The sequence below is a fragment of the Lynx rufus genome, unplaced genomic scaffold (assembly GCF_022079265.1).
Source record: "Lynx rufus isolate CCGP_SWC_20201006 ecotype Redwood Valley unplaced genomic scaffold, mLynRuf1.p SCAF_15, whole genome shotgun sequence".
Classification (NCBI taxonomy): Eukaryota; Metazoa; Chordata; class Mammalia; order Carnivora; family Felidae; genus Lynx; species Lynx rufus.
The window spans coordinates 7,915,283-7,928,135 of record NW_025814829.1 but is presented as its reverse complement, the minus strand read 5'-3'; the positions used below and the strand labels follow the sequence as shown (position 1 = coordinate 7,928,135).

General features: G+C 39.9%; 1 protein-coding gene across 2 annotated transcripts in view; it reads left to right on the top strand.

Annotated features, from left to right (window-relative positions):
- Positions 1-7,976, top strand: part of TGFB2 (transforming growth factor beta 2) — an 80,770-nt gene extending 72,794 nt beyond the window's left edge. For both annotated transcript variants that reach the window (XM_047077226.1, XM_047077225.1), the window contains 5 exons: positions 1,079-1,211; positions 1,335-1,445; positions 2,945-3,122; positions 4,324-4,477; positions 7,818-7,976. In XM_047077226.1, the coding sequence (XP_046933182.1) occupies positions 1,079-1,211; positions 1,335-1,445; positions 2,945-3,122; positions 4,324-4,477; positions 7,818-7,976 (735 nt within the window). The remainder of the gene's footprint in view (positions 1-1,078; positions 1,212-1,334; positions 1,446-2,944; positions 3,123-4,323; positions 4,478-7,817) is intronic.
- Positions 7,977-12,853: the final 4,877 nt, after the last annotated feature.

The window sequence follows — 12,853 nt, the reverse complement described above, 5'->3', positions numbered from 1 at the left end:
AGTGATTAAATTGAGTGCAGTGCTTTGAAATGGCATCAAATCAAAGATGTGATCATGGCCATGGGGAAGCTTATGAACTTGATGGAGAGACTAAACCTACACGTATGAAATGAGCACAGAGTAGTTAGACTTAATATCAGGAGGGGCAGGTATCACATAATAGGGCTTGAGACCCCAGGTACTAAGGAAAGGCAAGATACAGGTTTGGGTAGGGATTTAATAAAGCTCTAGGAGACCTGGGATCTTGGTTTGACTGGTTCATAAAACACTATCATTTAAAGACAGACAGAATTTTTAAAAACCACATAAAACATTCACTTCCTATAGAAACCCTATAGTTGCTCTTTACGTATTTGAAATAAATGAATCCTTCTGAAGTCTCAGTGTTCAGGCTGATTTGCTTTCAGGCTCTTAATACACACTGCCAGACTTCTCCTGCCCAAATTCATTCTTGGTCTGTGGGATATGGAATATCTTTATAAATCATAACAAGTCACATTGAGAGTAAAAATCCCAGCTAGAGATTTACCTCAAAAGCTGAGGCATGCCACATATATTAATGTTGGCGGATTTAGAAACCAGGGTGAGACCTTTTTGTCTTTATTAGAAGGAGATTTCTAATTCAGAGCCTTCCAGAGTGTGGGCATGGATCCTCTGAACTGGCCCGCTCCTCCTGTCCCTCCCCTCCTTCCAGCTCCCCAAATTCAAAAAAAATGGAGAAGCAGAACAACAAAGCCATTAACTTATTGGAATAGAATTTATGGCTGAAATCTTGCAAAGCTTATATCAGCAAAATAAAAATAATTACTGTCACTTTCTTTTAGACACTTGGCTTTAAGGTTCCTGTCACCTTTATCCTAACACACAGATGACTTAGTAGCTCTATTTTTCATGGCAAATGGCCTGGTGTTATGTTTTTATGCTCACGGCCATGCTATTAAATGACAATACATGGGGATGATACCAGAGTGGAGCTACGTTTAGATAATGAATTGGAATAGCGTTAATGGTTTTGGGTTAGGCATGCTGTCCATATGCCAGCTGAGCTTTTTCCTTTCTCTCTCCTTTCCTTCCCCAGATTCTCAAATCCAAAGACTTAACGTCTCCAACCCAGCGCTACATTGACAGCAAAGTCGTGAAGACAAGGGCAGAAGGCGAATGGCTTTCCTTCGATGTAACTGACGCCGTTCATGAATGGCTCCACCATAAAGGTTTACAACCACCCTCTGTGTTCGTCCCTAGCTGTTCGGTGACCTTAAGTTATTGTAAGTTGATTGCAGATTTAAGGGTATTGTCACACATCCAAATGACCTCCTTGACTTCATGTTTTCCAGACAGAAACCTGGGATTTAAAATAAGCTTACACTGTCCCTGCTGCACCTTTGTGCCATCTAATAATTACATCATTCCCAATAAAAGTGAAGAGCTAGAAGCAAGATTTGCAGGTAACTGAAACTTGGTCATTTGAGGTGGGGGAGGGAAGGGCCTATATTGATAGTCTCATGGGGGACGAAATCAGTTTGCAGGTGAAATCGGGATTGTTTGGTGAGGCCTGGGGAGTTTTAGTTGTGTGGGTAAAAAGATGGTTGGATAAACATATATAAAGGCAGAAAGGATTGGGACAAAGGAATTGGTTCCCTGTTTATGTTGCTCAGTGCCCGGTGATGACCGGGCAGTAGTAACTGGCTGATTCATCAACTTCCCAAACTACTAGTCCGTTAACCCGTTTGGTCTTCATTTAAGCGAACCAACTTTCCACCCCTGCTGGTATTATAGACGACGATAGCGGACATTCAAGGAAATCCATTGCTAATGCCCCAGACCCAATGTCGGGAGCTCACAACTGTATTTCACAGAAGGGAATCTCTTCACACCACAGCCTCTTTAACTAACCTTATACGGATCAGAACACTCCACCTTTCCTAGCAAACGGCTTCCTTACCAGACTTTTATAATCATTTAAAAAACACATAACTCTAAGTCTTTAGTTTTCCCCCATTTTGCTTCCCTCTTAGTGATTAGCCAGAGTTCAAGGAGAGTGAAGAGATACCAAGGGTTTGAGGCAACTTCTCTTATTAGATAACCAGATTGGAGATGAGCGTTAAGAAGGAAGTGTGCTGCGGGCTAGTGCTGTATGGACTCCATACCACCGCATCTGGGAGCTGAGTTCCCTTCCCAACCAACACCACCTGAGACCTTCGTCCTCATGCAGAAGGCTACAGTGGCCCTTACTCATGGAAAAACACTCCCAGAAGTCTAGAGATTTATTTCAGTCTCTAACCTAGCCATGATTCTCTAGAGTGTGGAGATTAAATGCTTAAACTGGCAGTCTCTTGACCATGCTTTGGGGAGCTCGAGTTTCTAAATCTCAGATGGAATCAGGAAAGTGTTGAGGATGCCATAAAATAAATGAAAAAGCCCTTTCTTCGCCGCTTCCCAAAATAGCATTAGGTAAGGGTGACTTCTGTTTCACTTGAACTTAATTCACTGCAATTTAGTGTAAGTCTCGGGTTATGTTCATTAGAGAAATCTTCTGAGTTTAGTAGTCTTAGGAAGAGAGTGGACTGGTGGGTGACAAGGCATGTTCTTTTCAGTCGCTGAGGGACTGAACGTGGCCTCAACTGAGGGTTGACTAAAATAAACGACCTAGGTTGCCCTTGGACTATGGTCAAAGGCCTCTTCTGTAGTGATCCTCATAACCAACAAGCCCTGACTTGGACACCGAGCTGCCTCCTGACGAGAGCAGCTGCAGTTAGAAGTGTTCCTTGTCACCTCCAATTGTCTTCTTATGTCCTATTCACGTGGGGAATGACTGTAGCCAGGTGATGATGCTGTTGTGGTCATCACTGCCATTTGTGACAGTATACAGAGGAAAAAAAAAAAGGCTGGTTATATTTGATGAAGGTAAAGCTAAATGTTTGTTACCCAAATGCATTTTTTCAAGGTATTGATGGCACCTCCACATATACCAGTGGTGATCAGAAAACTATAAAGTCCACTAGGAAAAAAAACAGTGGAAAGACCCCACACCTCCTGCTAATGTTGTTGCCCTCCTACAGACTTGAGTCACAACAGTCCAACCGGCGGAAGAAGCGTGCTTTGGATGCAGCCTATTGTTTTAGGTAAAGGAAATAAAAATAAGACGAAGTAATTATGTCTGTTGACTCTTGTACTGCCTTTGCCCTTTCTTACCAATTGACCTAAAAACTGCACTTATTGCTTGAGGCCAGGTACATACAGTACAGTATAGCCATCATATCTCCCAAGGTCATTCTTCCCAGAGGCTTAAAACAGTTTTTCTGCGTTGCAGTCATCGGCTTCTTGCAATGAACCAAGGGTGAAGTCAGAAAATTAGCTCCTGAAGTTGTTTCCCAGATCTCTCGGAAGCACCTGGGGGCTGAAGAAGAAATTGAGCTCCTTGCTCCCCAAAGCAAATATAAGTTTACTTGAGGGGTATGATGATGGGTCCTTAATTGGAAAGACTCACTATCTGTATTGGAAAACGCTCCCCTCCCCCACCCCCAACAGTAGAGTGCCCATGGTCATACCTTTTGTCATAGTAACAGATATAAGAAAATAGAAGCAGAATGCAATTTATTGTGTCGTTGGCTACAGAATATGAGGGACTAAAGGCAACTCAAATCTATTTCCCATTCTTATAAGAGTTCATGGTGGAGAGAGTGCTAGTGTTCTCCTGTGGTTTCTTATCAAGCCTCATAAGAGGAAGTTTCTCTTTTTATTTTGAGAGCTGGGGCGGGGAGGGGGGTGGGCAGTGAGGGGTTCTCACTGATGAGAACTGCTCCAAGAGTTCATGAGTAAAATGGCTTTTTTTGCTCGCCACAGTCGATGGTTGCACTAAGCAAGGCTCCACGTTTTTTGATCTCTGTTTCGTTCCTGGATCAAGAGACATGAGATAAAATGAAGGATTCGTTCTCAAAGGAAAATGTCTTAGGTGGTTCTTTGAAAATAGCTGTCGTACTTGATTCATTTTATATTTGAAAGGGCAATCGAGGCTGGTTGGCAAAACTGATCTCTTCCAGCCACCTCTCTGCATATATATAGTCATTCTAGGGAAAGGTTTGACGTTGAAGGGTATGGCCAAAAGACTCAGGGTATAGAATTCACAAGGGAAAGTAGTCCAGCAAATCATCGTAACACTCCATCGTGGAAGTCGTTCGAGATTACTATAAAACCATTCAAACCTGGCCCATGAAATGTGCTCATTGGGTGCCATTTGAATGAGTGAATGAGTCATTTTTCTGACTTGGAATGAGGGGTGGGGGAAATCAGCTTTAAAATCTCCACCGCTCTTTCTTCTAACAGAAATGTGCAGGATAATTGCTGCCTACGTCCACTTTATATTGATTTCAAGAGGGATCTTGGGTGGAAATGGATTCATGAACCTAAAGGGTACAATGCCAACTTCTGTGCTGGAGCTTGCCCGTATTTATGGAGTTCAGACACTCAGCACAGTAGGGTAAGTATTTGGCTTGTGTCTCTTCTATTCTTGGGTTGCTAATGTGTACCTGCTGAGAGTATGTCCAGTGAATTCTAATTAGCCTGGTGCCCACTCATCAACACACTTGAATGGGTGCTGGAGAAATCCTTTTGAGTGATGGGGAAGAATGCCGGCTGCAGATGAAATCAGAAGTAACAATGACCAGTTTGAAGAGTAGGTTTTGCCTCCCCGATGAGATTATAGGCAACCCGAAGACAGTGTTGTTTAATTGCTTTCTTTTAATCTTATATTCTCAACAGCTGTAAGTGATTGGTAGCTATAAAAAATCAATATGTCACTTAGTGTCACATATACAGCTAGGATGTGAAGGGACCCAGGTCCCCATCTAAAAGAGGACCTGTTATCACCTACATCAGGGACTGTCATAGTAAAGAAAACTTTGAGGACCTCAGCTGATGGCATGGCATCATGACTCACCAGCGTATGGCAATTAAAAAGTCATTTATATAGCCAAATTATGGAAAGAGCCCAAATGTCCATCAACTGATGAATGAATAAAGAAGATGTGGTGTGTGTGTGTGTGTGTGTGTACACACACACACACAATGGATGGAATAAAACTTGGCAATGAAAAAGAATGAAATCTTGCCATTTGCAGCAACAATGTGGATGGAACCGGAGGGTATTATGCTAAGTGAAATAAGTCAGTCAGAGAAAGACAGATAGCGTATGTGTGGAACTTGAGAAACTTAACAGAAGACCACGAAGAAGGGAAGGGACAAAAATAGTTACAAACAGAGAGGGAGGCAAACCATAAGAGGCTCTTAAATACGGAGAACAAACTGAGGGTTGATGGGGGCAGCAAGGGCGAAGGGAAAATGGGTGATGGGCATTGAGGAGGGCACTTGTTGGGATGAGCACTGGGTATTGTATATAAGCGATGAATCATGGGAATCTATTCCCGAAGCCAAGAGCACACTGTACACACTACATGTTAGCTAACTTGACAATAAGTTATATTAAAAAAAATAAAGATTAAAAAGTCATTTAACTTCTCTAAGCCTCAATTTCTTATCAGTAACAAGGAATGTTTACGTTAAAAGTGATCTTTAAAATAACAATGCCAAACTCAAGAATAGATGTAAAGAGCAAGACGAGGAAATAAGTGAAAATGATTTGAAAATTAGGATCTCCAAGTCTTCGTAACCCAAAGTGAACAAGAATCTAAATATTCTGTCAAGTTACTTCAGTGAGGGTAGAAGGCTAATTCAGAGAGCAAGTCCTAGATTGGATGTCATGGGTTAGTAGCCCAGATCAGCAAAGACTTTTTCTATGTAGTGATGCCTGTCCAAGCCAAGTGTTTTTTCCTGGTACCTCATGATGTAGGGTTTTAGAGATGGAAAGTTATCTTGTCCAAACATCTCATTTTTCTAAAGAAATCCGGGTCCAGATTGTGTAGATTACTTGCCCCGGATCAAACAGTTGGTGACAAACCAAAACTTGGAAGGCATTTGGAAGGCAGGCTTCCTGGCTTTATAACCAGGCCTCCGTTTGCTCTGTCTTACTGAGTTTAATTCCTGAAATGTGGCTACACATTGGGGTTATGCCTCTGTAAATCTCCTTATTAAAGAGGCATTAGAAAAATTGCCTTCACTGCAGGGTAGGAAAATGAATCTGCTGCCAGAAGGATCACATAATGCATTCAGCTGAATTCAAGAGTTTTGGGGTTATCAATTATTTTAGACCATCTGCATTATAAAATTTCTCTTTAATGCATATGAAAAATCATGTGCTAGCAGAACATGAAGTCTATTTCTTTATAAATGCCTACATATGCTCGACTTTAAATTGACAAATAGGACTCTCCTTCCTTCAGCTGTTTTCCCAACTCCCCTGTAGATTTTGGCACTCCAGGCTGACCATGTGCTTGGCCATGTGAGGAAAGCTTGCTCATGTCTGTCCCTTTGTCTGAGCTCTCTGGCCAGCCTGCTTCAACTGGGCTGTGGCCACAGTAGCTGTAATGTGGGCAAGGCCCAATTGCCAAGTAGAAACATAATTCCCCTCCCTGATACACAGAGGGAGTGTGTGAAGGCTGAGACCATGCTTGTTTTTCAAGGAGAGAGGAAGAATAACTGTCATGGTCACAAATATGTGGTTTGGACAGTTACCCAGGGAGCCAGAGGTAGTTTAATAAAGTAGTCAGTGTTGCTGCACTGAACAGACCTTCTGTCTTAGGCTGAAAAAATGGCCGTGAATGTCGAGGAAAAGGTCACTTGCTGTTTGCCTAACACATTAATGGAATCCTTGGAAATGTCTCTTTATCATCACTGGGGAACCTACATACTTCCACTGGTAAAAGTCGCATAGTCCTTTGATATAAAATGGAGTTAGGGGCATAGAACCGACTCTAGAACTTTCTCTTCATTCCATTTTAGGGCTGGCTATCCGCCCTCCAACTTAGGCACTACCATTTGCCACGTGAAATCTAAATGGAGGGTTGATTATCATTGTTGTTTGAAGCAAAACGTAAGAAAGTGAATGCGTAAAAATACAGATTTCTTTTAATATCATTCTTAATTAACTCTTAACTGCTGAACCCTCGATCGTATTTATGAAGCAATGATAAGTGAAAAGACTTGCATCTTTTTCTCTTTTAAATGAAAATGTAGGTGATATTAAATTGGCCTGAGAAGACACAGCACAGAGAGGTTTCACACTGCAGACAGGTGTCTTTTTCTATGGCTAAGGGTAGACGAAAGCTTTGGTGGTAGTTTTAATGAAACCTGTGATTCTTCCACTTCTCCATATATTCACTTCTTCACCGAGTACAGGAGTCTCCTTTCATCCAGAGAAGACTTACTAGGGCCATCAGGTCAAAACAAAGTCCAGAGAATCTCTGACCACAAGGGAACTCTAATCTAGATGGGAATTGGAAATATACACTAGGTTACAAGGAAGTGTAGACACAAGAACAGATACTGAGAGGACCAGCTTTTTCGACGGCCAGGCAAGTATGTGCAGCAAAGTAGAGATCGAAGTGAAGGATTATTGGGGAAACTGTAAAATCTGTTGAATGAATGATTTTGTGCAATATGAGCTTCTACAAAATCATCTGTTTACGATGTATGACAAAAGGATTCTGTAGGAAAATGATGAATTCAGTGATTACTAGGAACACATATCAAGTTGACCATAATTGGGGGTTAAGAGAAGGAAATTGACCAAAAATAATTTAAATTATCTACTGAGTACTGTGACTGATAAGATAACAGTATGGAATGGTTCTTTTTAAAGTAATTGCCACCCCATTTTTTTGGGTCTTTTCCTATGTTTTCTTCCTTCTCCTGTGTCCTTTCAGGTTCTCAGCTTATATAACACCATAAATCCAGAAGCATCTGCTTCTCCTTGCTGTGTGTCCCAGGATTTAGAACCGCTAACCATTCTCTACTATATCGGCAAAACACCCAAGATTGAACAGCTTTCAAATATGATTGTAAAGTCTTGCAAATGCAGCTAAGATTCTTGGAGAAGTGGCAGGACGATAATCACATGGTGGTGATGATGATGAGGACGACAAGAACAATGACAATGTTTGTAACAAGAAAACGTAAGAGAGCCTTGCTTCAACAGTGTTAAAAATATTTTGAAAAAAGCGGTACTAGTTCAAACACGTTGGAAGTTTGTGGTTGTGTTTGTTAAAAATGGCATCTGAAACAAAACAAAACAAAAAATTGAAGGCTTTATTCTACATTTCATCTACTCTGTAAGCGAGAGAGACAAGAAGCAAAACCTTTTTTTTTTTAAGACAAAAATAAACACTGGAAGAATTTGTTAGTGTTAATTATGTGAAAGGAACAACCAAACAAACAGGAAAATCCCATTAAGTGGAATTGCTGTACATACTTTTCCTATCCCATGCCTCACTTGATTTTTCTGTATTGCTATGCAATAGGGACCCTTCCCGTTCTTACCTTTAGAGTTAACGGTGAGTTATTTATTGTGTGTTACTATATAACGAACATTTCATTGCCCTTGGAAAATAAAACAGGTGTATAAAGTGGAGACCAAATACTTTGCCAGAAACTCATGGATGGCTTAAGGAACTTGAACTCAAACGAGCCAGAAAAAAAGGGGTCATATTCACGGGATGAAAACCCAAGCGAGTTATTATATGACCAAGCCAGCCTGCATTAAGATAAAGACCCTGAAAGCACATGCTATGTACCAACTGCCTAAGGAAGCTTCTTGTAAGGTTCAAAACTGAAAAGCCTGTTAATAAAGGAACTTTCAGTCAGAATAAGTCTGGAAGATTTTTTTTTCTTTTTAATTGTAAATGGTTCTTTGTCAGTTTAGTTAAACCAGTGAAATGTTGAAATGTTTTTGATACGTACTGGTCAAACTTCAGACCTGAAAGTATTGCCGTATAGCTATGCTGTTGGTTTTTTCCTTCGTTTCAGATATATGTAACCATACCTATATTATTATAATAGATGGGTATAGAAGCCAGTATAATTGGAAACACATCTGCAGATCTCCTTTGCAAACTATTAAATCAAAACGTTAACTACTTTACATGCAATGTGTAAATTTTTACCATATTTTTAATGTTCTGTAATAATGTCAACTATGATTTAGATTGGACTTAAATTGGGGCTCTATTTTTAATGATCGCTCAGAACTGTGTGTTTCCTTTAGCTGGCCAGTACTTTCGAGTAAAGCCCCTATAGTTTGACTTGCACTACAAATCTGTGTTTTATAGTGTTTCCTCCACTGTGCTTTGTGCATTGTCCATTATTATGACATAAGCTACCTGAGTCCACTTGTCCTGTAGATTTTCTTTTATAAAAAGGACAGATTCAAGTTCAGTAGTCTTCCTCCATCTTCTAAGCATCCTTACTAATCAGTTCAGATGTTAACAGTCTTCTATTTTAGGAAAATTGGGGAATATTATAGATGTATACATAATTGAGCTGAAATATTTTAGTTTTAGCAGAGGCCTAAGGATCTGACTGTAACTCGGAATCTTTGTGGCTGAGTTAAGAAAGGTTTCTGCAACTTGGCTTAAACAGTATGCTCACCGAATTCTATTGTTAGTAGAGATCAGACAATTCATAGGAAACATCTTTTCCTTTAATCAGGTTTTTAGTGTTCAGGGGGGAAATGGAAAGATTTACATATTTCTTGATTTCTTTTTTAAGAGAGAAAAAAAAAAAAAAAAACGCCCTGGTCAGCCTAAGTCACTCAGTTTATTTCACGGAAGTTAAGGTTTTCATGTGTGTTCTTTGAGGGTTGTAAAGGTACAAGCCAAATCCTCCCATGATCAAAAAGTCATTTTTTTCTCTGAATGAGACTTCTCTAGATCTGAGGCGAGAATTTACCTTGCTTTAATAAATGAATGATTTGCCACATCGTTGCAGGGAAGGTACCCTTCCGCCAGGGTTTGTAGGAGATGACAGTTTGCCAATTGTCCCTTATTCAACTGTCAGATGAAAGTTAATAGGTAAAACAATGGAATATTTGCAGCGTCACCTAAAGGGCAGGATGGCGAGGTGCGAATCCAAGTGAAATTGTCTGATAACCTGTACTTCTAGATGTTTGACTTTTCCTGGCCGTTCATTAAATGACAAATTGGATTCGCAAATTTGAAAACTGGAAAAGCGAGAGGGGGGACGCCCTACTGGTGAACAATCTTTGTGTTGGGGGTAACCCAATCCCAGAAATGAGTGTGTTGATTTTTTTTCCTTCCGTTTTCGATGAATTCTATGTAAATCACTTTTATTTCTGCAGGTGTTTTCCTCTCAGATAGAATGACGTTTGTTTTGTATTATTTTGTCTTTCCTCATGAATGCACTGATAATATTTTAAATGCTCTATTTTAAGATCTCTTGAATCTTTTTTTTTTTAAGTTTGGGGGTTCTGTAAGGTCTTTACTTCCCATAAGTAAATATTGCCACGGGCAGGGAGGGATGCGGGAGGGAAGGGGAAGATGTTAGTATACGGGTGGGGTGGGGCTGCAGTTTTTATATGTTAAGCAGCAGTACAGTTTTCTGGTTGGCATGGTTTAAAAAGAAATGGACTATAAGATTAGCTGTTTTGTATTTTGGTGACTGATTATGCTGTATTTTAACATGATGTATGTCTGTTTTGTGGTGCTCTAGTGGTAAATAAATTATTTCAATTCTATGTTGATGTGTTTTTCCTATCATGGTGTTATCATTGAGACTAGAGAACACCTCTCCTGCAATGAGAATCATCTCAAGCTGGGAAAGTCATACATCTTTAAGACTGTGCTCTTATTCTCAAGGATATTCACTTCAGAAATGTCATGGTTTATAGCCCATGAGCCAGGGCATATGTACCAAGGACTAAAGAAAGCCCCGTGCAGTCTTTTTATTCTCTTGTTTATTACTATTTGGTCATTGTTTGAGATTTAGTTTCCATCCAGCTTGACTGTCTACCAGAAAAAATGCAGAGAGATGTTTGAGCCATGCCTCGGCTTTCTGGTTCCATGTTCTGCCAACCCCAGGGCCAAAAGAACCGGTCTAGACAGTATCCCCTGTAGCCCCATAACTTGGATAGTTGCGGAGCCAGCCAGATATAACAAGAGCCACGTTACTCTTTGGGATGGGTGTTGGGAGCAACTACTCTTCTGTTTCACCCAGACCACTGCACCAAAAAACCCTGGTTCCCGCAAAGTGCTTTGGCTGTTGCCTATAAGACCAGACTTTGCAAGTGAGTTGCCAGTCTCTTAATAAATGGAACAAATAGAAAAGCAGTTGGGGCTCAATCTGGTTGTCTTGCTTTATCTCATGAAAGAACCAGTTTGTGCCCATTGTCTAAACCTCACATGGAAACAAACCATCAATGCAAGTGTTTAGGTAGAATAGAGAATAGTCCCTTTTCTGTGATCCTCTGTGTTTCATCTTTCATACTCAACTCCTTGATAAAGGAAGTGTTTCACTTGAGCACAATTATTTCACACTTCTCTGCAGAGTGGCCAGTACCAGGCCTATCCCCCCCCAGCCCACATCACCTTCATGTGATGAATAAGAAAAAAGAGGGTGTCGAGGTAAAGAAGAGAATCACCCAATGGCCATATCAACTTCGCCAAGCTTGTCAACCACTCTGAGCCTTGTTTCTTTAATCTTAAAATGAGGATGAGACTGCCTGCTTTACAGGTTTTGCACAGTTTGTTTTTGCTTCCTTGTTGTTAAGTGAATCTACGCATGAAAAGAATTTCCTTTGGTGTTTGGCCTGTAGTTGCTGATCAGTAAATGGTAGTCTTGATATTTCTCAAGTTGTTCTGTCTTTGGCTTCTTAGCAATTCCACTGTAATGAGCTTTTTATCTTCAGACTGTAACCTGGGCCTATATTTCCCCACCTTGAGAGTGAATGTGTAAGCCCTCTAGACTCTAATCTCATAAATGGATCAAACCATCAGTTATTTCTGAGAATATTCTGTGATTCTATTTGTTAAACTTTTGGTTACATGTCTGACCAGAAATTGTTAAAAATAGCGGGGGAAATGTTCGTGTAAGTCTTTGCTTATGTCTACCAACTAAAATTCAAAGTGAAAGAGACAAAATGGCTAGTTGAATGACCCATTTCCTAAGATGATGATGCTATAATTGCAGTTTGCTGAGCACCTACCAGGTACTGTTCTCTGTTAACCTGTTTAAGCTCACATATTACCTTATGATGTAGGTTTTTAAAATATATATAACTCCATTTTACAGGGAAGTGAGCAGATGCAGAATGGTTAAATCATGTGTCCAGGATCCCCCAGTTTGTAAGGGAAGGGTCTAGAATTTCAATACACTAGCTACTAGGCATATGTGGATTTTGAGCAGTTGAAATATGTCTAATCTGAACTGAGATATAACAAAGTGTAAATACACACATCATATTTCAAAGACACTACAAAAAAAGAATGTAAAATGTTTCATTAATTTTTGATACTGATTACATGTCTAAATAATACTATTTTGGCTATATGGGATTAAATAAAGTATATTATTAAAATTAATTTCACCTGTTTCTTTCTACTTTTTTAATACAATTACCACAAAACTTAAAATTACATACGTGGCTGACATTTGTACCCCGTGTTCTATTTCTCTAGCATTCCTTTTTGTTCTTAGGATTTCCATCTCTCCGCTTACATTGTCCATCTATCCATCTCTCTGTTCTTGCATGTCTACTTTATCCTTTAGAGCCCTTAACACATTAGTCAAAACTGTTTTAAATTCCCAATTTGATAATTGCAACATCCTTGCCATGTCTCATTCTGATGCTTTCTCTGGCTCTTCAAATTATGTTTTTGCCTTTTAGTATGCCTTGTAATTTTTTCTTGCTAGCTATACACGACATTGGGGAAAAGAAACTGCTATAAAC